Source organism: Salvia hispanica, chromosome 4 (assembly GCF_023119035.1).
Source record: "Salvia hispanica cultivar TCC Black 2014 chromosome 4, UniMelb_Shisp_WGS_1.0, whole genome shotgun sequence".
Lineage (NCBI taxonomy): Eukaryota > Viridiplantae > Streptophyta > Magnoliopsida > Lamiales > Lamiaceae > Salvia > Salvia hispanica.
The window spans coordinates 56,041,941-56,068,781 of NC_062968.1; the positions used below are offsets into that span (position 1 = coordinate 56,041,941).

Genomic DNA, 26,841 nt, shown 5'->3' on the forward strand with positions numbered 1-26,841 from the left:
AGTCATCGAGAAACAAGGAATAAAATACTTCTTCTTCTCGAAACCCTTGGCTACTTTACTTCCTTCATTTAGGTTGTTTATCTTTTCGTTCTTCCATATTTGCTCTAATTGATCGGATTGGGAACTTGGTTCATATTAGTGTTGAAGCAGCTTAAAAAGAGTCCACATCACAATAGCACGGGTTTAAGTGACATAGAGTTATTGGGGCAACTGTGTGAAATCCAGCAGGCTAAAAAGTGCATGGTTGTGATTGATGATATTAGGAAAACTGAACATTGGGATGGTCTTAATCATGCTCTGAATTTTGAGGGTACAAAAACCAAGATCTTACTAACCACACGAAAACAGAATATTGCGAACATTGGATTTGCAATCAAAATTGGCCTCCCGAATGACAATGAGGGTCGGGAATTTCTCGAGAGGAAAGCATTGCCATACATAAGTAGTCAAGGTAAAGTGAACCACCTCTTTCTATATAGGATTATGTTTTTCATTCATATTGTAGAATACTAGAAATATTGATCAATAACTATGCAAGAATGTTTTTTTCTTTTTTACTGCAGATTTTCGATTCGAAGAAAATGGGAGAAAAACGGTAAGGAAGTGTGGGAATTTGCCACACGTAAATAATAGTGCTACTAATTTTGGTAGACATTATCGTCTCAAATTCATATATATGCTTCCATCCGTGTTCATCTCAATCTCATGTAGTAATATTATAATTTTGTAGTGTTAAGTTATTAAAAAAATTTAAAGTCTCTATCGTATTTTATGTTGTGAATAAATATGAGTCCCTTAGTGTTAAGTGATCGACTCATGGCTGTGATAAACACACATTTGTAATTCAGTGAGTGAATAACATTGATATGACATGTTTAGATGCATAATTAAATTGTAAGTATGAGAATATAACTCATATGATTAGTTAATTAAGCAGCAAGCTAATTGTTCTTTAGCAAGTGTTATCGAAAAATCTAGAGAAAATTAGATATATACTCCTAGAAAAAAAGAGATTAAGGCAACTCCCTCATGAGTCATGTCCTTGTTCAACTGACTCCCTTACATGCCACTTTTCTTGTGAGCTTGTACCTTTTTCCTAAGAACTTCTACTACTACTTAGAAAACATTTCTTCTTATTCTTCATGATCTATCATCCCAGTCTTCCTCTTCTCTTGGCGGAGGTTTGGTCTCTTTGTTCTATGCTTTTCGATCTCATCCCACGGTAAGAATGTTATTCGATCATCTCCCCTTGCCTTAGTACGTATTATGAGTATTGTTTGTGAAGAATACATTATTAAAAAAAAAACTTTGGTGGAAGATTTGAATGGGACAGTGTTTTTGTCTTGTTACTATTTTTATAAGCTAATTACTTAATGTGTTTTAAAGTAGTAGAATTGTTGATCATGTGTTTGAATACTCCATTAATATGAAGTGGAGTATTAATTGAGTTGATAGAATATTTGAAGAATTGATCACTTTTACTCCACTGTTTGTTGGTTGATATATATAGTAGTTATATATTTGCAGATGGCAGAAGGGGTGGCTAGCATGGCTCTAAAAACCATTCACGATCTGTTGTTAGAGGAAACTAAATTCTTAATAGGCGTGCGCAGCGAAGTGAAGACACTAGATGTCATTCTCAAGGAAATGAACGCTCTTCTGATTGCCGCTGACAACAGAGAACGCAGAGAAGATATGGTTAACCACTGGCTGAGGAATGTGAGGGAGCTGGCCTACAGAGCTGATGATACCATTAGTTTGTATGCAGCCATTTACGTGTCATCCAGCAGAAGCCTGCGCCACAAATTCTCCTGCATCCTTACAGAGGGCTACTCTCTCCACAAGATTGGCTCTGAGATCAAAGAAGTCAAATCCGAGATGGCAAGACTTAACGCAAGAATGGATCAATACGGGATGCATAGAATCGTTCAAGGGGAGAGCTCCGCTCACCCTTCAGTGTCGATCCTCTCCTTTGAGACTGAAGTTTTTGTGGGGAAAAAAGAAGAAGTTGAGCAACTTGTATCCCATCTAGTTGGTGATGAAGCAAACCCTGTTATTTCACTGTGGGGGATGGGTGGCATAGGCAAAACTACTATAGCCAAAAGAGTGTACAATCACCCTACCACCAGGCGCTTCTTCGACTCCTTTGCATGGATTTGCGTTTCTCAAAAGTGGGACCTCGAATCACTTTTGTTGAATGTCTTGAGGAAACTCAGCCCACTCCACAATACCTCAGGTTTGACCGTCACAGAGTTGACAGAGGAATTGTTTCAAGTCCAGGAGGCCAAAAAGTGCATGATTGTCATTGATGATATTTGGAGTACTCAGGCTTGGGACCAACTTCAGCTTGCCTTCAATCCCAAAACAAAGATTTTGCTGACCACACGTATTCACGATGTCGCAAAAATTGGATTTGCAATCAAGGCTTGCCTCCTCACCGACGACGAGGGCTGGGAGTTACTCAACATCAAGAGGAATGCACCTATACTCACTGATGTTCCAGGTAAATTATTTAATTCATACTAATATCACAACATCAGTTGTATGGGAATTACTCCTTAACAATCATCTTTATTTTTTCCTGCATGATATCATTCACAGCTGAAGAAATTATTATGCTTGAGAAAATTGGGAGAGAAATGGTAGCCAAGTGTGGGAATTTACCATTGGCCATTTCATTGCTTGGCGGGATACTGAGTAACAAGAAATCAAGTGCAGAGTGGAGATTGGTTAATGAAAACTTAAGTGATGAAAATCTGAATGATAAAATCCGAAAAGTGTTGCACTTAAGTTATCAAGACCTGCCATATTATTTGAAGCCATGCTTTCTCTATATGGGTATGTACAAGGAAGACGAGGACATTCCGGCAATTGATATATGTGTGTTGTGGATCGCACAAGGCATGATCTCGCAGCCGCTGGACAATCGCGGAAATGAAATGTCGTTGATGGACATAGCACAAAGCTACTTGACTGAGCTGGCATCTAGGTCGGTTGTAGAAATTACACGGGATGATCCTATTCGTGGGCAGACGACTAGAATGTGTAAACTCCATGACGCCGTGCAAGAGATGTGCTTGTCACTCGCAATAGATGAAGATTTTGGCTTGCGCAATTTGGATTATGAGGGTGGACCATTTAGTGGTTTCTTCCATGACAGTTTGTCACGTCGCAAAACGCGCCATTTGATTGTTTATCTGAAAAGCAGATTAGAAGAAGAAAGCGGAGAGCCTGCTGTCACTTGTGACCAAGATATCACCAAAATTGTGCGATCTCTACTTTTCATCAATGACATGGAGGGAATACCTCTAACTCAATTTCCGCATAGAATTGTTCGTTTGAAAGAATTCAAAGTGCTCAAAACGCTATCTATATGCGGATTTGTTTTCGAGGGAAGAAAATTGCTAAAAGAGATAAGTAAACTAGTCCTTCTTCGGATTTTACGCTTGCGCGATTGCCTGTTTGACGAGCTACCATCGTCCTTGAAAAATTTGGTGTACTTGCATACACTGGATCTATGGAATAGTGGGAACATTCTAATACCGAATGGTGTTTTGAATAGAATGTTACGGTTAAGGCATTTGATCCTTCCAGTATACTATGCTGAGAATTTGGAGGATTATAGAATGAGTTTGGAAGGTCTTGAGCAGCTGGAGACACTTGTAGGCTACAACAGTTTGGTGCACCAACTCGAATCCCCAACCCAAATGACCAACCTCCGACATTTTGAAGGCATAGTCCACGATAACCAAAGCTTGTCGGATATCATTGATGCCTTTTGTACAAGCCGGAATCATTGTAAATGTGGTGGACTTAGAATCAAACAAGGCTGCCATATTTCATCAGAAGAAGATTTGATGATTTTCAAGAAAGTGTTCAAACTTCACAATTTGTATATCGATGTTCCGATAGAAAATCTGTTCAAGGAATTGGGAAGTGAAGCATATACCTCAAATCTTCTTTACTTGATCTTGTCCGAGAGTAATATTCAGGAGGATCCAATGGAGACACTTGGAAAACTTCCCCATTTAGTAGATTTGTGGATGACTGAGGCATGCTTTTTGGGAGAAGAAATAACATGTCATGCGTCTTCGTTCCCTTCCCTCAAGAAGCTTGGAATAGAAGAATTACCAAACCTAAGAGGATGGAAAGTGGAGGAAGGAGCCATGCCCCTCGTTTCTAAGATTAGAATCCATGGCTGCCCTCTCTTGGAGATGGTTCCGGATGGACTCAGATTCCTCAATGCCTTGACAGACCTAGAAATCAGTGGAATGCCTCAATTAGGAGCACGAGTGAGCGAAGGAGGTGAGGATTTCCATAAAGTGCAACATGTTCCTTCCATTGTGATCAGGTATGCTTCTTACTTATTCAAAGCTATTAGCACTATTATCCCATTTAGCTATGATTTCGAAATAATGTAGTGCTATACAACAACTATGATTCTGTTTCTCATTTTTGGTCCTAATCATTCTTTTATTTTGCAGAAATTGAACTCCATTTCAAGTGAAACAACATGAAGCTCATCCTTTTGCTGGTTGTGTGTGATTTGCTCATGTCTTTTGAATACTTTTCATGTTTATTGTTAGTTTGCAAACTATATGTTGCTGCAGTTATTGATGGTTGAGCAATACTTATTTGTATTTTGGATGCTCTTACTATGTTTCATTCTGAACTCAATTTGAAATTGTGTGATCCTATATGCAATACTTATTAGTACTTGTTTCTTGGTTTATACTCAGTGTGAATGATCAGTTTTTTTATGTAAATTGAGTGATCCTATCTGATAATTGCTAGTATAATCCCTTAGTTTTGGTTGATTTTGCTTTGGTTTCCTCTTGATTGAATATGGCGCTTTCTTCACTTTACTATGGGGTTCAATCTCTGAAAAACTTATGTCGTTGTTTCAACGAAAATCTCTCAAATTTTCAAACGAGCTTAGAGTTTTAATTTTTGTTTTTGATTTTGAATTAGACAAATGTCCTGTTTGAATAGCCTTCCTTTATTTTCCCCAAAATGTTGGTTTTTGGATTGGCAATTTCAATCCATTTCTGTTCGAAAATTATGGGAAGTCTGGTTTTATGTGAATCTTTTTCAAAAATATGGCATAGGTTTATCCTACACTTACACCAGCATTGGTCAGTGAGACGAAAATGCATAATCACCAACAATCTAGCGAGTGTTTTTGAGTGTGTTGACTTGCACGATCTTGGATGTCGCTCGATCATTTCAGCAAACGTTAGATGATATTAGGATTGCCACTTGAGCCTCCATTTTCGTTGAAAACGATAGATCTATAACCGTAGGCTCTAAAATGTTAAATATAGTCAAAATGTTCTTACCGAAACCAGATAGTATATTAATTTTAGATTTTCAACTTTAGCTTTTAGTAAAATCAAAATTTATCATATTGTTGGTAGTGTAGCAGTCAACAATAATACATACAGTTTATGGATATCTTATACATGTAGGCTGTAGCTATTCAATAAGATGTCAGCAAAAAAAAGAAGATAAATCTTTGCAAACCAATGTGTTCTCACGCTGCTGTTTTGAAGAGCTGCCTTGATGTCTCATATATATCTCGTCTGCTCTAGCCCCTCCTTTCATGTAGGCGATGAGCGGCTGTCTCCCGGGACTATATCGTCTCTTCGGTAGCTTCCCGATTTCCTGAGAAGCTCCTCCGATCCTTTGCCCACGACGTCTTTCATGATCAGAGTCCTGTGCGTTCCGGATATCATCTCCTCATAATCGGTGTCCCCAGTTTCTCCGAGAACCACACACACGCTTAGTCGCCAACGGACAACAGATTACCTATTCGATAACAAAATAAACCTCGCTATGATCGAAAATAAATAACTTTAAATTACCTAAAGTAACATAAGATAGATAAGATTGGATACCTGAGAGCCTGTGATCGTGATGCGAGAAGAGGAGCGGCTTGCATTCTTGTGGAATTCCGGTAATACATCAAGTGGCAGACCCCTCATCCGAAGCTTCTGTCTCAAATCGTCTACTTTTCTGGCCTGTCCAAAACCAAACTCAAGTTCATCTCTTCATTCAAAAAGTAATAACTTAAAGAAGATTTCTTATTTTTAGAACTGACCTTACTGAGATCCTTTATCACGTACGACAGGCAATGAGAATTGCTCGATTTAACATCATGTTCGATAACACCGGATGAATGGTTCAATTTCAGTCTTTCTACCATGTTCATTAGTTTCCAGATGGTCTTCTTTAAGCCTTCTGAACCCCATCGATACTCAATATGCGTCGCGTAGTCTGGATCGGGACAATGCTTTCCTCCCTCCTCTGTGTAAGTGCCAGGATAATACACTTCACTACCACTGCTGCATATCAAGGCATCAAAATCATTTAGTTTGATATTCCCCGACTTCAAAAACTCAGACAGCTCGGACATTGGCATAGCTGTCGACGATGCAACTCCCGACTTTCTTCCAAATTGTGCATCCAGCTTGATCGCCTTCGAGATCATCTGGTCAGACTGATCATCTTCTTTTCTGGCGCTCCATCACTGTCATAGCAGTCAATTGCTAAGACTATCAGTTTACGTTGTTTCCTTACTTGCTCGGCCCATCACTCAGTTTCCTGTCAGCATCGGAGTCTCGTGCCCCTGGCTCCGGTTTGTTCATTTTGCTCAAGAGTTTCTTGACCTGGTCTTGCACCTGGTTGTCGCCAGAGGCAGCCATGTCGAGTGACTCGTTCAGCGATGTTTTGTCACCGTCTAGGGACAACCTCAACGATATATCCGTGACGTCTTTGAGCGAGTCGTTTAAGGAGTACTCTGCAGCATGCTCGTCTGCTGGAGTGTCGGTCTGCCACTGCGGGTGCCTCATCCGACACGCTGCCACCCTTGTCAAGTATGTTCGGCAATGCTCTGGCCACGAGAAAAGATGAATGATCTTTAAGCCGTTCTCTCTGCATTCGTTCCACAAGTTTTTCTTCTAAGAAGTGCATCAGCAATCGTGTTCTGATCATGAGGATCCACGAGAAGACCGTTATGAAGGGCCTGTATCATATAAAAACAACTGCATCACTAAACAAATCACCTCATACCATATCTCATTCTATATAAAAACAGCATGTGTAGCTTTATTACCTGATGAATATCCACGGTCCACCATTCTTGTCCACCATTCTTCGTTGCCACCATTGGAAGTCCATGAGAAGCAGCCTACAAATCCACTCTTAAAATTTCACAGACCATATCTATCTTTTTACACCAATTCAAAATATCAGCGGTGCAACAAAAAAAGAACCTTGATTAGTGTGAGTCCAAAGGGCTCAATAGTCAATAACAGCCGGATTTATGAAAACTCCCTGTGGCATTCATTTCAACATATATTGAGAAAGGATCATAGAATTGTTTTTGAGATAAAAATTTTGATGATTATAGTTTCAAACAAGCTTTCGTTTTTCCAGCTAAATGGTATATCTCTGGAGCATCACATTGCCTGTGATGCTCAGGGAAAGCCACTTGCCCATAAAGGTCAAGAACCGCATCACCTAAGGAGACCGTGCAAGAAATTGGTATGAAACGTCGACCGGAGAGCATTATTCAGATGGGAAAGGAGAGTAAACACTGATAGGATGCTTACTTCTGACCATATAGGAGGTACTGCTTGGGACGATGAACCATCATTTGTTAGTGCCGCAATGTCGCCATCACCTTAAGCAATATCTTCTTGAACAAGACAAAATCAGCATATAGAATATATTAGCACACATACTCAAGTTCATCAAGAACAAGACAGTCACACCTTAATACCTTATGAGAACAATATAAAGCTTCTTCTCCTTGTTACTCTCGGACCATACTTCCAAGGTTGAGAAGTTACGATCCAAGTGTTTCCTGGGGCTGTCCGGTTTAACTGGCTCTATAATGTCTCCTTTCTCGCCTTCAGATGAATCTTTGGACATGTCATCTGTTACATCCTTGCGACCTTCTTCTCTTTCCCCCTCCCTTTGTGCTACTCACTGCACATCCTCCCACATCTTCTTCTCTTGATTAATCCAATGAAATTAAGAATCACAGAAAAGAAAAACTCTCTCTCTCTGTGGAAATGGTATACCTGTTTCTTCTTGCTGGCGAGGTGCCAAACGCGCCAGCACATGTTCTCGAGGCTAGAGCTTCGCTCCCCAGTGTTCCTGGTGGCGACGACCTTGATCCAGGTGCGGAGGAGGTCGCTCTCGTCGACGCTGGTGACGACCTCCTCAACGAAGTATCTGGTGGGATTGAAGTTGTCTCTGTCGGCGACGGTGACCACCGGTGCTGGCTTTTGCTCCTCGATCGCCGAGGCGCCGCTGTCCAATATCGTCTCCAAGTAACCATTTATCCATTATTTTCCTTTTATCCAACCTAACATCACCATTACTAATGGGATTAACTAAGCAGTAATAGCACATTCAAACGGCTTAATCTCCTAATTTCTGTATTTTCACAATCAAAGAGTCTAACATACAACAAGTTCTTTCTTCTTCAGCATCACCCAGATTTCTACCTATAATTATAAGGAAACACAGCAATAATAAACAAATACAAGACTCTCTACTCTCAATTTAGCTCAAATTTCTTCAGCATCCAGATTTCAAATTTAACGGCTCATCGTCATCTATACATATGTGTGTGTGTGTGTGTGAGTGTGATTCTTATAAAACAACAATATATGCATAGATTGCTCTATCTCAATAAATGATTGATTGATTATATGATTTGCTTTGCGGTTTTAGTTTATTCAGCAGTTTATTATTAGTTTTTGTATCTATGAACGTCCTCATCAGCATGCAACTGTGCCTCAGCATGTTATACAAAAGATTATGATACGCAACCTAACCTCTGTATGCAAGAAAAATCATTTTACTCATACCACAGCTAATGTTCATCTACAATGGCATTAAAATACGATTCAAATAGATGGAACATCACATATCCTTTTAAGAAACCAAAATGTGCTTAACTAAGCATGCCAATTTACATTACACACACTGTAAACAGAAACATAAACTCAAATGCAACCAATTAAAGCCCCAAGATGAACAGTTCCCAGCCAGAACTTACTCTTATCAAAGATTTCAATGTGGGCAGTCTTTGAACTTCCACTCCTTCCCAAGCACAAAATGCCACCACACGATCTCAATCATCACTCTTCAGCACAGTGGGCTTGTCACCACTCGATCCCTATGAGGCTTCCCCCTTTCATCTGCTTCAGCATCACATCAGTAGGAATAAGAATTCCATATTCACAAAAATGATGGGAACTATATCCAACCTAACATCACCAAAACTAATGGAATTAACTAAGCAGTAATAGCACATTCAAACGGCCCAATCTCCTAATTTCTGCATTTTCACAATCAAGAGTCTAATCATACAAAAAATCTTTCTTCTTCAGCATCGCCCAGATTTCTACCTATAATTACAATAATAAACAAATACAAGACCCTCTACTCTCAATTCAGCTCAAAAGCCGTCAAATTTAACAGCTTTAGGGTTTAGGGCTCCGCTTTCTGGATGTATTCGAGGTGGTGAACAGTAATTCTGCACGCAGTTTACACTATTGATTTTGTTCTTTTTCAAATGAATAACCAACCAATATTAACCATTTTTCTTTCCACCCAAATTAAACTTAAAACCAAAATTATATTCCAACTTTAGTCTTCATACAAATTTCAACATATAAATTATTTTATTAAAATAATATTCCGTAGATTGTCTAAATAAAAATCTCAATTATCAAACCCATTATATACATGTATCACACCAATATATACATGTAAGATTCTAAGACATGCCGATGTATACATGCAAGATTCTAAGATATAACAATATATACATATTACTAGCTAGAGAAGATCTACTGTCGTATCACTCAAAACCCAATTTGTGATTGTTGTATTTTGCCCGTTGATATCCATTTGGGACACAAACTCGGAGTTTCTGGTCGACTAGATTCGCCGTGGCAAGATCTAGCCGAGCTGAGGCCGGCAACTGCAACCTCTGAGTTGACAACGGGGGCAGGTCGACACCACCGCTAGTACGTAAGATCACCTTCGACATGTTGGGATGGACATGCGTCAGGTGCGCATGTACAGCACCTTTTAGCTTTGTCGTCGTGATGTATATTAAACAATAGGGGCCTACTTCAACCTTTACTTCAGTGTTGGGAATCACAGGGAGCTCCAAGAATTTGGAGGGATTGACAGTAAGCATTGTTTTAGTAGCCTTTGCTTCCATTTTTTGAAGTTATGAGTTTGATTTGATTCAGTGTTTTTGCATAGTATTTATAATGGATTGGATTTAGGAATACGTTCTTACTAAGCAATGCATTAATGCTCTAATGTAAAAATGGATGTAGACGTAGTAAACCTAGTACTAGGCTATGACTAAAATGCTCCCTTATAGGCCTTAACTAATTGTCTAATTCCAATTCAAATAAAAACAACACACATAAATACTAATCAGCGTTAAAAAAATAATGAATGTAGACATATTGGAAGTCTATTGTTACATAATAAAAAAAAATAACTTTATCCAAATCTTTATTTTTTCAATATATAAAAAATATCACTATCACCCATAACTAATTCCAAATCAAATAAGTTTCCGTTTTTCAGACTTTGTTGTTGTAAATGTTTTAATAATAAAATTCATCACGAACTAATTTTATTTTCATCTATAACATTTATTTACATCCATATCCATATAATATCTTTTAACTATTAAAACATCGATTCTAATGTTCCAAATGCATAATTTACCGTTAGCGTAAAAAATAAAGACAAATATACTACTATTTGATAGAACATTGAGAACACATAACAAAAAGGACTAACCAAATTTTTAATTTTCAAGTTGTTATAATTATTTTTTGCACTTTCACGTTGAAAATCGAAAATCATGGATCTATCACTATAGATGAAGATCAATTGTCAGAGATTGAAAGACTAGTAAGGAATTCAATTAGAAAAATAACCAAAGAAAAATTATTACAAAAGATTAGTGTGAGAAAAGAAGAATTAAATGTCAAATAGAAACTAAAAAAAGTCAAAAAAAATTTTACATGTAGTTTTAGGTTAATATTTTGTACTCCACTAATTAAAAAAATGTAGCATTAAATATATTATTGATATAGTTTTATTATTATTATCTGGTACTATTATTTTTAACATGAAATGAATTTTATTGTTTTGAACTCTACTTTGTGGTTAAGAAATGAATTTATGAATCATTAAAATATTACTCACTGTAAAAATGAATGTAGACGTAGAAGTGTGAACGTAAAAAATAACTTTATCCGAAAACTAGCCTATGACTTAAATGCGTGTTCCAATAATATTCAAGACCTTAAATGTATCTTTTGACAATAAAAAAAATGGAGTAACTTTTTCCAAAAACTAGCCTATGACTTAAATGCACCCTTAATTAAAATGTACTATAACTTAATAATTTATCGTTTGTGTAGCCCTATACAAAAAATAAAGACAAAGATTGACCAAATTGAAAAAGCAGAACAAAAAGGATTGACCAAATTTTTAATTTCAATTTATTATTTCATATCCATATCCAAAATCATGAATCCACCACTATAGATGAAGATCAATTGTCACATATGGAAAGACTGGTAAGGAATTCAATTAGAAAATTAACCAAAGAAAAATTGCAAAAGATTAGTTTGAGAAACCAAGAATAAAATGTCAAATTGAGGATTACAAAGTAATAAAAAGTCAAAAATAATTTTACACAAAATTTAAAATTAGGTTTTAATGTTTTTTACTGTTTTTAAAATGTATAGTATTAAATTTATTATTGATATATTTTATTATTACTACATGGTATTATTTTTAATATGTATATAAGCTATTCGACTACATGAAATCGCGTGTTCAATAGAATCCTTACTAGTAACATATTTTCTGTATCCTGATGTGGATTATAACACATGGTTTTCAGGTATATGTACAACAAATATATAAGTTCGAATTTCTCAATATTATAAAAAATTGTGATATGTGTTATTGTTCTCTTTCTATAGACCTAAACTCATATCTGCAACATATTAGCATTATCGAACTTATGTTTATTTAGTACTCCAATATTGTCAATGGGAGAATTTTAAATGAAATTTAAAAATTAATTAACTAAATCCTGAAACGTTTATTAAATATATCTTGCACATTTATTACAAAATTGTCAATGGAAGATCATCAAATCAAATATTGAATTAATTAATCATTTCCTGAAGCAATCATTATAATGACTCTCCATTCATGCAAGACAAAAATTGTCGCTCTTTAAAAAATATCATTACGGTGTTTACAATTACTCCTACTATATTTTTAAATGTCCTAATAAATTTTATAATTATGTGATATTTGAAGGTTAAAATTTAATTTATAGTTATATAAATTTCCTTATTTCTTAAATAATAAAAAAATATACTTATTATCCTTATAAGTTATAGTAAGATTTAATTATTTCATTTTCAGCTGAGCTCTCTTTCAGGCCTTTTATCGAACTGTTGGCGGACGGTCCCGAACCTGCACAAAATCAGCGCCCAATATTGATCCCAGCGGCCTTTGATCTGAAAGATAGAGCACTGGAATAAATTGAGAGTTGCAAGAACTCGATATATTGATGAGAAAACAGATGGGTAGTCGTGTATTATGAATGGAGTAGATGGAATGAGTGACGCCACGTATAAACTTGATTGAAGACAAGCATTTTGCTACGAGAAGAAATAAACTTAAATCCTAACAAAAATATTAAAATAATTACCTCCTACTCTTGCTGGGATCATATGGAATCCAAATTTAAATAAAAATATAAACAAATTGGGCTGATAATAACCGAACTACCCCCATGTGTTCGACGAATTGTCTGCAAAGCAAGTATGATGAATTTTCAGCCCACTTCCTTCTTTTTCTCGAGTTCTCGGGCCTCGCTTCGTCGTTGAGGAATGGTTAACTAATTTATTATTCCTATTTTTTAATTTACAAAAATATCTTTTTATAATTTTATAATAAATACTCCCTATGTCCCTGAAAATTTGTCACTTATTTCTATTTCCGTCCGTCCCTAAAAATTTGTCACCTTTCACTTTTACCATTTTTGGTAGTAGACCCTACATTCCACTAACCCATTCACACTCATATTTTATTACAAAACTAATATATAAAAGTAGCTAACTCATTCACATTCACATTTTATTATAAAACTAATATATAAAAGTAGGACCCGCGTTCCATAACTTTTTTAACCCATTTTCTGTTACATTTCTTAAAACCCATGCCGGATCAAATGGTGACAAATTTTAGGGTACGGAGGGAGTACAAGACATGCTGCATGCGTACTAACCAACTGAATATTAGTGTATATATTAGGATGATTCGTAATTAATTTGATTGTTAATTAAAGGTAATTAATACAGATCTTTTGTGGCATGGCAATGGCACAAAATATAATTCTATATATAAACTGAGGGCCAAAACTTGAAAAACACCAATTCGTCCTTATTTTTCTAAAATTTTTATTAGAATTTACAAAAAGCATGCATGATTACAACATAAGAAACGACTACAAAGAGAAATGGAGGAAAAGGACCTTGACCTTTGAGACTGGAGTCGTTTTTGAGGTGAAGGATCAAAAACTGGATCATCTTCTGTCTGTTGTAGTCGATGATGAAGCACACCGGATTATTTCACTATGGGGGATGGGTGGTGTCTGGAAGACTACTATTGCCAGAAAATTATACAATCACTATACAGCGACGCATTCCTTTGAATCCTTCGCATGGGTTTGTGTTTTTCAGGAATGCCAGATCAGGTCGGTTTTGGAGGATGTGTTGAAGCAGCTTAAAAAGAGTCCACATCAAAATAGCTCGGGTTTAAGTGACACAGAGTTAGTGGGGCAACTGCGTGACATCCAGCAGGCTAAAAAGTGCATGGTTGTGATTGATGATATTTGGAAAACTGAACATTGGGATGGTCTTAATCATGCTCTCAATTTTGAGGGTACAAAAACCAAGATCTTATTGACTACACGAAAACAAAATATTGCGAACATTGGATTTGCAATCAAGATAGGCCCCCTCAATGAGACTGAGGGTAAGTGAACCATCTCTTTCCATATACTATGTTTTTCATTCATACTGTAGAATACTAGAAATATTGATCAAGAAGTATGTAAGAGTGTTTTTTCTTTTTTACTACAGATTTTCTATTTGAAGAAAATGAGAGAAAAACGGTAAGGAAGTGTGGAATTTGCCACACATAATTCATACGACCAAAACTCATATGATTAGTTAATAATTTAATGAGAAGGCAGTTTGGAGAAACTTAACCTTCCTTGATCATACATTCATACTATATGTCTATATCAGAAAAGAAATAATTACGACATGCAACTCCAGTTTGCTCTCTTTGTTCTATGCTTTTCAATATCACCCCACAATAAGAATGTTATTCGATCTATTCCCCTAGCCTTAGTACGTAGTATGAGTATTGTTTATGAAGAATACATTATTTAAAAAAAAAAAAAAAAAAACTTTGGTGGAAGATTTGAATGGGTAAGTGTTTTTGTCCAGGTAGTATTTTTATAAGCTAATTAATTAATGTGTTTTGAAGTAGTAGAATTGTTGATCGTGTGTTTGAATACTCTATAAATATGAAGTGGAGTATTAATTGAGTTGATAGAATATTTGTAGAATTGATCACTTTTACTCCATTGTTTATTGGTTGATGTGGTAGTTATATATATATATTCGCAGATGGCGGAAGGGGTGGCTAGCATGGCTCTAAAAACCATTCACGATCTGTTGTTAGAGGAAGCTAAATTCTTAATAGGCGTGCACGGCGAAGTGAAGATGCTAGATGTCACTCTTAAGGAAACGAAAGTTCTTCTGATTGACGCTGACAACAGAGAAGGCATGGAAGAGATGGTTCGCCACTGGCTGAGGCTTGTGAGGGAGCTGGCCTACAGAGCTGATGATACCGTTAGTCTGTATGCAACCATTTACGCTTCATCCAACATAAGCCTGCTCCACAAATGCTCCTGCATCCTCACAGAGGGCTACTCTCTCCACAAGATCGGCTCCGAGATCAAAGAAATTAAAAAAGAGATGACAAGTCTTAGCGCAAGAATGGATCAGTACGGGATACATAGAATCATTCGAGGGGGAAGCTCCGCTCCGATTTCAGTGCCGATCCTCCCCTTTGAGACTGAAGTTTTTGTGGGGAAAAAAGAAGAAGTGGAGCAACTTATATCCCATTTAGTTGGTGATGAAGCAAACCCTGTTATTTCACTATGGGGAATGGGTGGCATAGGCAAAACTACTATAGCCAAAAGAGTGTACAATCACCCTACCACCAGGCGCTTCTTCGACACCTTCGCATGGGTTTCTATTTCTCAAAAGTGCGACACCGAATCACTTTTGGTAGATATCTTGAACCAACCCAGCCCACTTCACAATAGCTCGGGTTTGAGCGTCGCACGATTGGCATGTGAATTAGTTCACGTCCAGGAAGCTAAAAGGTGCATGATTGTCATTGATGATATTTGGAGTACTCAGGCTTGGGACCAACTTCAGCTTGCCTTCAATCCCAAAACAAAGATTTTGCTGACCACGCGTATTCACGACGTCGCAAAAATTGGATTTGCAATCAAGGCTTGCCTCCTCACCGACGACGAGGGCTGGGAGTTACTCAACATCAAGAGGAAAGCAACTATACCCACCAACGTTCCAGGTAAATTATTTAATTCATACTAATATCACAACATAAGTTGCATGGGAATTACTCCTTAACAATCATCTTTATTTTTTCCTGCATGATATCATTCACAGCTGAAGAAATTATTATGCTTGAGAAAATTGGGAGAGAAATGGTAGCCAAGTGTGGGAATTTACCATTGGCCATTTCATTGCTTGGCGGGATACTGAGTAACAAGAAATCAAGTGCAGAGTGGAAATTGGTTAATGAAAACTTAAGTGCTAAAAATCTGAATGATAAAATCCAGAAAGTGTTGCACTTAAGTTATCAAGACCTGCCATATTATTTGAAGCCATGCTTTCTCTATATGGGTATGTACAAGGAAGGCGAGGTCATTCCGGCAATTGATATATGTGTGTTGTGGATCGCACAAGGCATGATCTCGCAGCCGCTGGACAATCGCGGAAATGAAATGCCGTTGATGGACATAGCACAACGCTACTTGACTGAGTTGGCATCTAGGTCGGTTGTAGAAATTACACGTGATGATCCTATTCGTGGGCAGACGACTAGAAAGTGTAAACTCCATGACGCCGTGCGAGAGATGTGCTTGTCACTCGCAATAGATGAAGATTTTGGCTTGCGCAATTTGGATTATGAGGGTGGACCATTTAGTGGTTTCTTCTATGACAGTTTGTCACGTCGCAAAACGCGCCATTTGATTGTTTATTTGAAAAGCAGATTAGAAGAAGAAAGCAGAGAGCCCGCAGTCACTTGTGACCAAGATACCACCAAAATTGTGCGATCTCTACTTTTCATCAATGACATGGAGGGAGTACCTCTAACTCAATTTCCGCATAGAATTGTTCGTTTGAAGGAATTCAAAGTGCTCAAAACGCTATCTATATGCGGATTTGTTTTCGAGGGAAGAAAATTGCTAAAAGAGATAAGTAAACTAGTCCTTCTTCGGATTTTACGCTTGCGCGATTGCCTGTTTGACGAGTTACCATCGTCCTTGAAAAATTTGGTGTACTTGCATACACTGGATCTATGGAATAGTGGGAACGTTCTAATACCGAATGGTGTTTTGGATAGAATGTTACGATTAAGGCATTTGTTCCTTCCCGTATACTATGCTGAGAATTTAGAGGATTACAAAATGAGTTTGGAAGGTCTTGAGCAGCTGGAGACACTTGTAGGCTACAATAGTTTGGTGCACCAACTCGAATCCCCATCCCAAATGACCAACCTCCGACATTTTGAAGGCATAGTCCATGATAACCAAAGCTTGTCGGATATCATTAATGCCTTTGGTACAAGCTGGAATCATTGTAAATGTGGTGGACTTAGAATCAAACAGGGCTGCCATATTTCATCAGAAGAAGATTTGGTGATATTCAAGAAAGTGTTCAAACTTCACAATTTGTATATCTCTGTTCCGATAGAAAATCTGTTCAAGGAGTTGGAATATGAAGCACATACCTCAAATCTTCTTCGCTTAATCTTGTCCGGGAGTAATATTGTGGAGGATCCAATGGAGACATTGGGAAAACTTCCCCATTTAGTAGATTTGTCGATGATTGAGGCGTGCTTTTTGGGGGAAGAAATAACATGTCATGCGTCTTCATTTCCTTCTCTCAAGAAGCTTGCAATAAAAAGCTTACCAAACCTAAGAGAATGGAAAGTGGTGGAAGGAGCCATGCCCCTCGTTTCTGAGATTAGTATCCATGGCTGCCCTCACTTGGAGATGGTTCCGGATGGATTCAGATTCCTCAATGCCTTAACAGATCTGCAAATTAATGGAATGCCTCAATTAGGAGAACGAGTGAGCGAAGGAGGTGAGGATTTCCATAAAGTGCAACATGTTCCTTCCATTGTGATCAGGTATGTTTCTTGCTTATTCAAAGTTATTAGCATATTATCCGGTCTAGCAATGAATTCGAAATAATGTTCTAAATAACAACTATGATTCTGTTCCTCATTTTTGGTCCTAATCATTCTTTGATTTTGCAGAAATTGAACTCCATTTCAAGTGAAACAACATGAAGCTCATCCTTTTCACTACTAAAAAGTTGGCATGTTATTACATTGAATTAGTCACACTTTATTAAAACTGTGAGCATAGATACTCAAACAACACACTGATCTTTCATCACATTTTTATCATACACTAGTTGTGTGTGATTTGCTCATGTCTTTTGAATTCCTTTCTTGTTCATTGTTATTTGCAAACTATATGTTGCTACAACGGTTGATGATTGAAGAATACTTATTTGTATTTTGGATGCTCGTTATTATGTTTCATTAACTCAATTTGAATTTGAGTGATACTATCTAGGTAATCGTTGGTCTTGTCTTTGAATATTGTTTCTTGTTTATGCTCCTTATGACAATGTAATATTTATTAGTACTTCATATACCTGTTTCGTGGGTTTTACTCAGTGTGAATTATCAGTTTCTTTATGTAAATTGAGTGATCCTATCTCCTGATAATTGCTAGTATAACCCCTTAGTTTTGAATCAAAACTTCATGTCTTTGAATATATGTTCTTGTTCATGGTGATCATTCCTGCTAGTTTTTTGTTTGTCATTGAACATTTACGTGTTTGGTCGTCAAATTCTATCAGTTGAACGTTTATTTCGATAAACATACGTTATCTTTGGGGAGAAATAATAATTCATTAATTGGTTGAATGAATGAATACAATATCTCCTATTTATAAGACTAGAATACTAAGAAACAAATATCTAAACAAATATAGAAAAGATACGGTAAATCAAAATATAACTAAATAATTGGGATTTCTAAAGATATGATATGGGATCGTATCAACTCCCCCACGGTTAAAATCCGCCTTGTCCTCAAGGTGGAAACCACGAAGCAACGACTATAGTTGAAAGCAAAAGTTTTGGCAAGACGTCTCCTCCTGGATCAAACACATACCGAATAGCTGAATGTATCCCTTGATCACCTCCATAAAAAATCAACCAAGGAGACCTATTGTGGCTGACAGAATTCCGTGCCAAAATGAAAAACACGTTCGCACCTCCAAGAATGCTCAAACATGGGTGTCATTGCGCGGAGGGATCAACCTTGCATCGGTGTCGAGCCATGTTGATCGATGATTCATACTTGGAACACCACCGACATTCAAACCCATGTAAACACAAGCAATCATGGACAAACCGGTGTAAGCACCATCGTCTTTCTTGCGCCAACAATTTCCAACAACATTTTTGGATGACACTTGAACGTCATTGAGTGCGGCGACGATCATCTTCATTCCATCAGTGGAATTGTCCTCCTCTACAACATCTAACAATGCCACTTTCCGATGTGTTGGCACAATAAGATCACCAATCTTCTCATCATATACTCCAACGAGCACTTGCAGCGGCATATTGTCGGTCTTGACGATCTCTTCCAGAGACTGGGTGATTGGAACATCAACATCAAGATTAGCGCCCCCATTGTAAGCAGCATTGTTGGGAACATCCTCAACTAGATTTTCGTCATCACTATTCTCCTCAAACCTCGCATTCAACCCGGCGAGAAGGGCGGCTTGCTCCAATCTATAAACACGCAATTTCTTGTTGTAATCACTTACTGCAGCTAGTTGGGCCGGACAAGGAGATGTGCGGTGACTCAGGGGTCGGTTAAACTGCGTAGGCTGCAAGTTCTGCGGGTAGCGATAGTCGAGCGAATCCCAACGACCAGGCGTACCCAGTGGTGGCTGGTCATAATCCGAATATTCTCGCGGTGCACGGCGAGGCGGTGGTTCCCAACAAGAGGGTTATCGCGACTGTGGCGGGTCGTAACGCGTGGCTGGCCAATTAAACTGTTGATCATACCCGCCTATTAGGTGACGATGTTGTTGAAATCCCGGTGGGTCCCAACATGCACCCCTGCGATTTCTCCCCTCGCGACGATATCGATATCTCTGCGGGCTGTTACGCGCGCCAAAATTTGGGTTTCTGGGGTGAGACACCCTCTCCCAATTACATCTCCATCGTGCCTCATCACCATCAGAATCGTCGTCGTCATACCCTGTTCGCTGATCATGCATGCGGTTGGGGTTTGGTTCAAGATTATCGAACCGGCGATCCGTTTCATCCCTCCAAGAATCAAATTTATCCAATCTATCCAACAATTGATCCAGTTTTATGCTAATGGAGTCGTCGTTGTTGCGGCGAGCAGAGCCGTTCGGAAAAGTGTCCGGGCGATGGCTCCCCCAAGTTCCATTCCCGTTATTATGAAAGCGGGACATGAGTACTCTCAATGAAAGCACCAGTTGTTAAGGACCTTCTCCTTAACTGCGATCTGCAGCGTGTTTGCGGCGATCGAAAAGTGTTCCGGCGCCCTTCGTCGGGTCGGCGGAAATAATAGTTTCGAGTTGTGCGCGGGTTCCTCCCGTCGGGCAACGCGATAACTAGGCGGCTGATAGAATACTCCGGCGTCCAATCAGGATCGGCGGAGGGAATCCAAATTAGGATTGAAAAACATGAGTTATCTTTGGGGAGAAATAATAATTCATTAATTGGTTGAATGAATGAATACAATATCTCCTATTTATAAGACTAGAATACTAAGAAACAAATATCTAAACAAATATAGAAAAGATACGGTAAATCAAAATATAACTAAATAATGGAGATTTCTAAAGATATGATATGAGATTGTATCAACAACACAAGCCAGAGCCCCCATAAACCACCACCTATAAGAAAAATTCAGCTTTTCCCCTCCAAGAAAAGAATGTGAACTAACTAGCAAACAAACATAGGAAAATTTAGTACCATAGCATGTCTTTCATATCCTGCAAATAAAATCACATCAAATATAGCCTACTTAGGTACAAGATGCCACAGTAACGGTGAAAAACTTATCTAATTGTGAAAAAATAAAAAAGCAGTAGCACCAAGAACTTTTAAAGCACGACTGAACCTGAACGAGCACAAAACATTTCTTCACAATTGCTGCTTCTCTCATAGCAAGTAAGGAACATTTACAACATATATCATTGTCATTGATTCTAATCATTGTCAAATGAATACCCAAAATGTTATTTAGTCTTTAAACACTTCTTTTGATCACTTGTAACTTTAACCAATCCTTAATAACATCATTACTCTTGGGGATGAAATAGGTGACGATAACAACCAGTTGGGAATAATTTTAGGATTCCATTAAACCACCATCATCGGCTTAGTTGAATTGAATATTGAATCAATCTTTTAGATTGTTTTGATAAAGGCTATATATTTATATTTTGGAATTTTTAGACAATATATATTTTTTCTATGTTATGATCTGATTGCGATGATAGAGGCTTTTGCACAACTATGCACACAAAAATATAAATTTTTTTATGATATTATACAATTAAAAAAGTGACTATTTAGTTTGGTTGGGAGTCTTTTCTCGAGTGTGGTTGTGTCCACCAATGTCCTCATCCAACCCCCATTATCTTCCCCGCCCTCTCTTCATCGTCTCCAATCCTTATCATTTACCATACTCGTCGTATCTGCAAGCCATTAGTGATGTTGTTGCCGCCATTAATGCCACTATAAGGCTATCCGCATCGCATCCGTGTCTCTTATCCGTCTCTTAACCGTCTCATCTCTTCACTATTCATGGGCCCCAATGTACTTTTCACCCATCTTCTTTACTAAGAGACAACATCTGCATCCCTCCAGCCCTTAACCATCTCATCCGTTAACTATTCATTCAATTTCATTTTTTATTTTTATTTCCAACAAATTCAATTGATAAAAACACACTTCATTAAATAAAAGATAATTACAATTTAAAATCGTAAAAAAAAACACACATAATTAAAATCCTAAAAAAAATAAAAATACATAATTTAAAATACTCTAAATTAAATTATAAAAACTACTCCACCGGCGAATCATCCCCCGTAGGCAGTGGCGGTCTCCTCAAGCTAGATGGAGGCGGAATATCAATTTATCTTGTCATATACTCAATTCCGGCAAGATGGGCTTCATATTGGGGAGGCGTCATGTTGTAAGTGTCAACCATCGTGGCGAGCAGGTACATGGACATTAGGGTGTTCGATCCCGAACCCGAGCCCGCCTGGCTTGATTCGCCTCGGCCCCTCCCCCTCCCTCTAGCCGCCTTCGCCGCCTTGGTCCCTTGCGACCGACATCGTGAACCGGAGGAGCCCCCTGCATCGGTGGTCGTGCCCTAAACCTCTTGTGAGGCATTGCCTAACCCGCCCTCACTAGACGAGTATTGGCCACTTGCCATGTGCTTCGTGCGTTTCGAGTTCGATCCCGTGCAAGACGGGACACAACCAGCCCACCTTTCAAAGTCTTTGACCATCGACCAAACATCGACATGTTTGAAATCTTTCTTGTTGTCGTCTTTAAAGACTCGCAAAGCCGCACTCAAAATGTCGGCTCCGCTTTGGTAATTCGTCGCATCATTCCTATAGATCGCGCAAAATTATTTGACATCTGTGTCGCATCGGTCAAAATGACTGCGGAGCATCTTCAAGTTGCAGCGGCGGGTCCCCTTCGGCTTTGTCTTCGGTGACCTTTTCCCAAAAACAAAAACGGGTTTGTTGATTCCTGACAATGGGATCGTACGAGACGCTGATCCAAGCGTTGTACAGAGTCATGGTCTCCTTGCGGGTGTATGTAGACCTGCCCAAGGTTTACCGAACCGGCGGTTAAAACCGAAACCGTTACCGTCGGTTACGGTTCCAAACCGAAACCTTTGATTTTTGAACAGTGGTTCTGTTCAAGTTCAAAAATTTTCGAACCGAAACCATGCCGGAACCGCCGGTTCCGAGCGGTTTCATACCGGAACCGCGAAATCAAGCCGGAATAGTTAAAAACCGACGATTTGGAACCGTAAAAAAACGCTGGAAAACTGCCGGTTTGGAACCGGAGCCGAAACCGGTGGTTTTGGAACCGGAAACGTAACCGCATAACGTCTCGCGGTTCGATTCCGTTTCAACAATTTCCAAAATCGTAACCGCCGGTTCCTGAACCGTGGGCACCTCTAGTCCGTGTACGGATGACGGCCTAGATCCTCTTTCTCCTCGTCCTCTTCTTCCTCCTCGGCATCGATAGCGCAACTGGCGGAGCCTCCACCGCCTCGTCCTCCTTCTAATGGACGGTTTTCCGAAGTGTGTTCATCCGGAATATTATCCCTAATTTGGGATAATCCCTTCGTTTTCCATATCTCCCGGGGGGGAGGGGCGGAGGGACGATAGTATGCATCCACATCAAAATGTGGTGTTTGGTACGCCACTGGCGTCGACGAGCCTTGGGTACCGGGCAACGAACTGGAACCGGTAGCATTTCAAGTCGAAGTTGCCGAAGTTTCCATCACCGAACATTTTTACGGGAATTGGAGAGGAAAGAGAGATGATTTGAGAGAAGAATAGATGTGTATTTGTGTGTAGAATGGAGAATGAAAGATGATATTTATAGAATTAAAAAAGAAAAAAAATTACCGTTCAACTGTAATATTACTGTTTTTTAATGTTTAAACTTTTTTTTTTCTGAAAATCGAATTTTTTTATTAAAAAAATATGTATGACTTCATCGTGACGACGCCCACTCGCGGGCCGGCGAGTGGGCGTCATGCCTAGCGCCAGCACTCGCCACGTGGCGCTGGCACGGTGCGAGCTGGCTCGCCAGCATCTTCTTCCGCGTGAGACGCGCGACGAGACCGGGACGAGATGGGGTGTTGCATCGCCATCTCGATGCCGTCTCGTCTCTCCGAGACGAGATGGAGACAGCATCGAGACGCAATGTGGATGGCCTAATAAAGCATATTCCATCCCCGATTTATGAAAAACCACTCTAATAAACAAATTCAAAGTTATAGAAGAACCTTATTCATTGCTTATCTATTAAAAATCAAGATGGGAAGAAATTTATGAATTATAGAAATGACACATGACCTAGTGTGGGAACACCTTGTAGCTGCGGCCCATCAAAATCCTGTAGTAAACCAAAACAAGATCAATGTTGTTGGCCATCACGAATAACATAATGGGTACCGAAGCAACTACATATATCGGCGTTGCAGAGATCCTCAACTTGTCCACCAGTATAAAACTATGCCCCGCGTAGAAGGAGACCAGCATCGCAGCTTTGGAAAGAATCAGAAAAGTCAGCCCCATCTGCAGCTTTCTCGGCAGGTCTCGCTCGAAATCGCGCTCTTCAAATCTCGAAATCATGATGGAGAAGAAGGAGGCGAGGGTCGCGATGGACAGGCTCAGCGCAGCTAGCGAAGCAATGGAGTAAATCTTGAATGCTTGCTGATCCTTGAGAATCGGGTAGCCGTCGGTTTGGTGGAAGCCGCCCGGGACCGTCCCTGACGTGGCAAATGCAAGGCAATGAGAGCCGCAACTGCCGCGCAAAACTCTGAGGTTTTTGTCAGCCATTCTTTTCCTGACTTGACTAGACTTGAATGTGTTCTTGTGAAGATCTGGCTCGGAGTCTCGCCCTCTGCATTTTGGATATGGCAAGTTTGCTGTGGAACTGATTTCGTCACATGCTGGATTGCAAAAAAAAATGTCATCCGCTGTGTAGACTAGTCATGTTTTGGCTAAATTGGAAATCGCCTCGTATTTCCATTTTGATCCTTCCATCAAAATTAGTCTAATACTAAAAAATAAAAAATTTCTTCTAATATCCCTCTGTTCCACAATATGAGTCATATTTGGTGTCGGCATAGGTTTAAGAAAGGTAAAGAACAGTAAGTTGGAAAAGTTAGTGGAATATGAGGTCCACTTTTTTATATATTGATTTATATAATGTGAAGTAAGTTTGTGAAATGTGAGAGTTACTTACCATTTATGGTAAAAGTGAAATGCGACTCTTATTGTGGGACGGATGAAGTATTAACCTATTACTCTCTCCGTCCCTGAATAAGAGACTTGTTTGGCTATTTCCGTCCGTCCATGAATAAGAAACTAATTTCACTTTTACCATAAGCGGTAAGTAGGCTCATATTCGATCAACTTATTTCATTCACATTTTATTATAAAATTAATACTCCCTCCGTCCCCTAAAAGTATGAACTTTTGAAAGGCACGTGTTTAAATGCAAAATGGTAAAGTAAGAGAGATATAAAGAAAAGTGTGTTAGTGGAAAGAGCCCCGCTTCATTAGAGAGAAATAAATTTCCTAAAAGGAAAAGTTTCTACTTTTAGTGGACTAACCAAAAAGAAAAGAATATCTATATTTAGGGGACCGTGGATTATATATAAGTAATACTCATATTATTCAACTCACTTTTCTTTACATTTCTTAACACCCGTGTCATAACCAAAAAAGACTTTTATTCAGAGATGGAGGGAGTAAAATTTATAATCCTTCTGTCCCACCACAAGTGATCGACTTTTCATTTTGAGTTGTCACACCACAAGTGATCAATTTCCTCTTTTATCTAAAAATAAAACTTCAACCATCTCTTACTTTATTTTCTCTCTCTTACTTTATTCTCTCTTTATCTTTCTTACTTTTTCATCTCTCAAATTTTACTCTCTCCACTCTAACTCAATATATATCATTTTCTTATTTCCCGTGTCCAAAAGAAATCCATCCCTTAGTGTAGTGGGACAGAGGGAGTATCTTTTTTTCCTAATTTACCCACTTCTTATTATTTCTATCTTACCTACTTTTCACTATCTCCTTTTTCATACTAATTGCGCATTAAAGCACGTGTTATCCACGCTAGTGAAATTAATTTTTGGTGGACGAAGGGAGAACTAGTACTAAAATAACGCATAATCTCTAGTAGTTAGCAATTGAAGAGGTAGCAGCAAAAATTTGTGTTGATATACAGAACATACCTCATACCATTTGATCTCCCATTGCATCTGCAAAGCAGCATCAGGAATGCTCCATGTCTGCTCAGGTCTCAGGTTTGCTGCACTGTGAAGGACGCTATTTCCTTGACAATCTAAGTCATGGAAGACATATTCGGGGAGCTTCCTCTGAATCAGAAAATCAAAAACGCCGATTTGCCTGTTCTCCGCTGCTACCATCAGCACATTCTTGCCGTCCCAGTCTAGATCATTGATGGCCTCCGGCACTGCGTTGAGTATCTGTTTCACCATTTCTAGGATTCCCATCTTAGCTGCTTCTATTAGTGGGGAGCCCTTCTCTAAAACATCTGCAATAGGTGAGATAGTGAAGTGATGTTTAAAAAATGGCTTTTCTCATGTATATATGTTGGGTTACAAACCCGTCCCACATCGGATGAGTGAGGGAAGTTGGAAGGTGTATATAATTCCTGTCCAACTCCAATTAATTTAGGCCTTTTGCGAGTGACCCAAAAACAAATCTGTGCGGGCTTGACCCAAAGCGGACAATATCAAACTAATGTTGCATCTCAGAGTTAGAGTCGGTCGGGCCCAGGATGACCCAGGGGTTGCAGTAAGTTGGAAGGTGTATATATAATTCCTGTCCTAAGTATCATGGGATAAATCCAAAAAACTAAAAGATCCTACTTACCACTATTTGTCCGCGGCTGCTCTGTGATGTAATCTTCTGTGGTTTGGGGCTCTTCAACATTGGGAGAGCAATCTGGAATATTGCCGAATACTTCGGGGAGATAGATGGGGCGCTGGCCGTTGCTATAGTATTTGTAACTTGGTTTGAACTCAGCCATTTTGTCCATCATCTGCATCGCATGAGAGTGTCCAACTCTCATCTCTTGAAGCTTTCTTATCGTGAAAGATCCTGCACCATTGTGTTTTGTTTCAAAAAAAAAAAACTAGAATCAAATACTCCCTCCGTCTCCGATTAAGAGTCACACTTTGTCCGGACAAGAGTTTTAAGAAATGTAAAGAAAAGTTGATTGAAAAAGTTAGTGGAATGTGGGACCCATTTTTTTACATTGGTTTTATAATAAAAGTAAGTGAATTGAGTTAGTGGAAAAGTGTGACTCTTAATCGGGGACGGAGGGAGTATCTTGATACTCCTATTAAATTACTAGCTGTTGGAAGAAGATCACGGAGTATCTCGCTATATCCGGAGGAAGATACACAAGATTATATTATACCAATCATAGGAGATTTGAATCATGTAATTAATGATAATTAGGTTTTCCTTGTATAGTTTTTCCTAAGCC

General features: G+C 38.8%; 3 protein-coding genes and 1 pseudogene across 3 annotated transcripts; 2 read left to right on the forward strand and 2 right to left on the reverse strand.

Moving 5' to 3' along the window:
• The first annotated feature begins 240 nt into the window (after positions 1-240).
• LOC125221468 (putative disease resistance protein At1g50180) lies at positions 241-4,491 on the forward strand. Its single transcript, XM_048123587.1, has 5 exons — positions 241-451; positions 564-595; positions 1,528-2,503; positions 2,602-4,351; positions 4,485-4,491. The coding sequence occupies exons 1-5, from the start codon at positions 241-243 to the stop codon at positions 4,489-4,491; spliced, it is 2,976 nt and encodes a 991-aa protein (XP_047979544.1).
• Positions 4,492-5,352: 861 nt separating this feature from the next.
• LOC125218511 lies at positions 5,353-9,209 on the reverse strand (annotated as a pseudogene).
• A 5,571-nt stretch (positions 9,210-14,780) lies between these two features.
• LOC125221469 (putative disease resistance protein At1g50180) lies at positions 14,781-17,740 on the forward strand. The gene is made up of 3 exons (XM_048123589.1): positions 14,781-15,756; positions 15,855-17,604; positions 17,734-17,740. The coding sequence occupies exons 1-3, from the start codon at positions 14,781-14,783 to the stop codon at positions 17,738-17,740; spliced, it is 2,733 nt and encodes a 910-aa protein (XP_047979546.1).
• A 2,723-nt stretch (positions 17,741-20,463) lies between these two features.
• LOC125218529 lies at positions 20,464-26,380 on the reverse strand. The gene is made up of 3 exons (XM_048120213.1): positions 26,223-26,380; positions 25,566-25,881; positions 20,464-20,537 (listed from the first exon to the last, which is right to left on the reverse strand). Exons 1-3 carry the CDS (start codon positions 26,377-26,379, stop codon positions 20,531-20,533), a joined length of 480 nt encoding a protein of 159 aa, XP_047976170.1. The 5' UTR covers position 26,380; the 3' UTR covers positions 20,464-20,530.
• Positions 26,381-26,841: the final 461 nt, after the last annotated feature.

Coding starts and splice junctions, on each gene's coding strand:
- LOC125221468 (XM_048123587.1), top strand. CDS start 241: ATGGTTGTGATTGATGATATTAGGAAAACTGAACATTGGGATGGTCTT. Junction 452..563: donor GCCATACATAAGTAGTCAAG/GTAAAGTGAACC, acceptor TTTTTACTGCAG/ATTTTCGATTCGAAGAAAAT. Junction 596..1,527: donor AAGAAAATGGGAGAAAAACG/GTAAGGAAGTGT, acceptor ATATATTTGCAG/ATGGCAGAAGGGGTGGCTAG.
- LOC125221469 (XM_048123589.1), top strand. CDS start 14,781: ATGGCGGAAGGGGTGGCTAGCATGGCTCTAAAAACCATTCACGATCTG. Junction 15,757..15,854: donor TATACCCACCAACGTTCCAG/GTAAATTATTTA, acceptor TATCATTCACAG/CTGAAGAAATTATTATGCTT.
- LOC125218529 (XM_048120213.1), bottom strand. CDS start 26,379: ATGGCTGAGTTCAAACCAAGTTACAAATACTATAGCAACGGCCAGCGC. Junction 25,882..26,222: donor GCAGCCGCGGACAAATAGTG/GTAAGTAGGATC, acceptor CACCTATTGCAG/ATGTTTTAGAGAAGGGCTCC.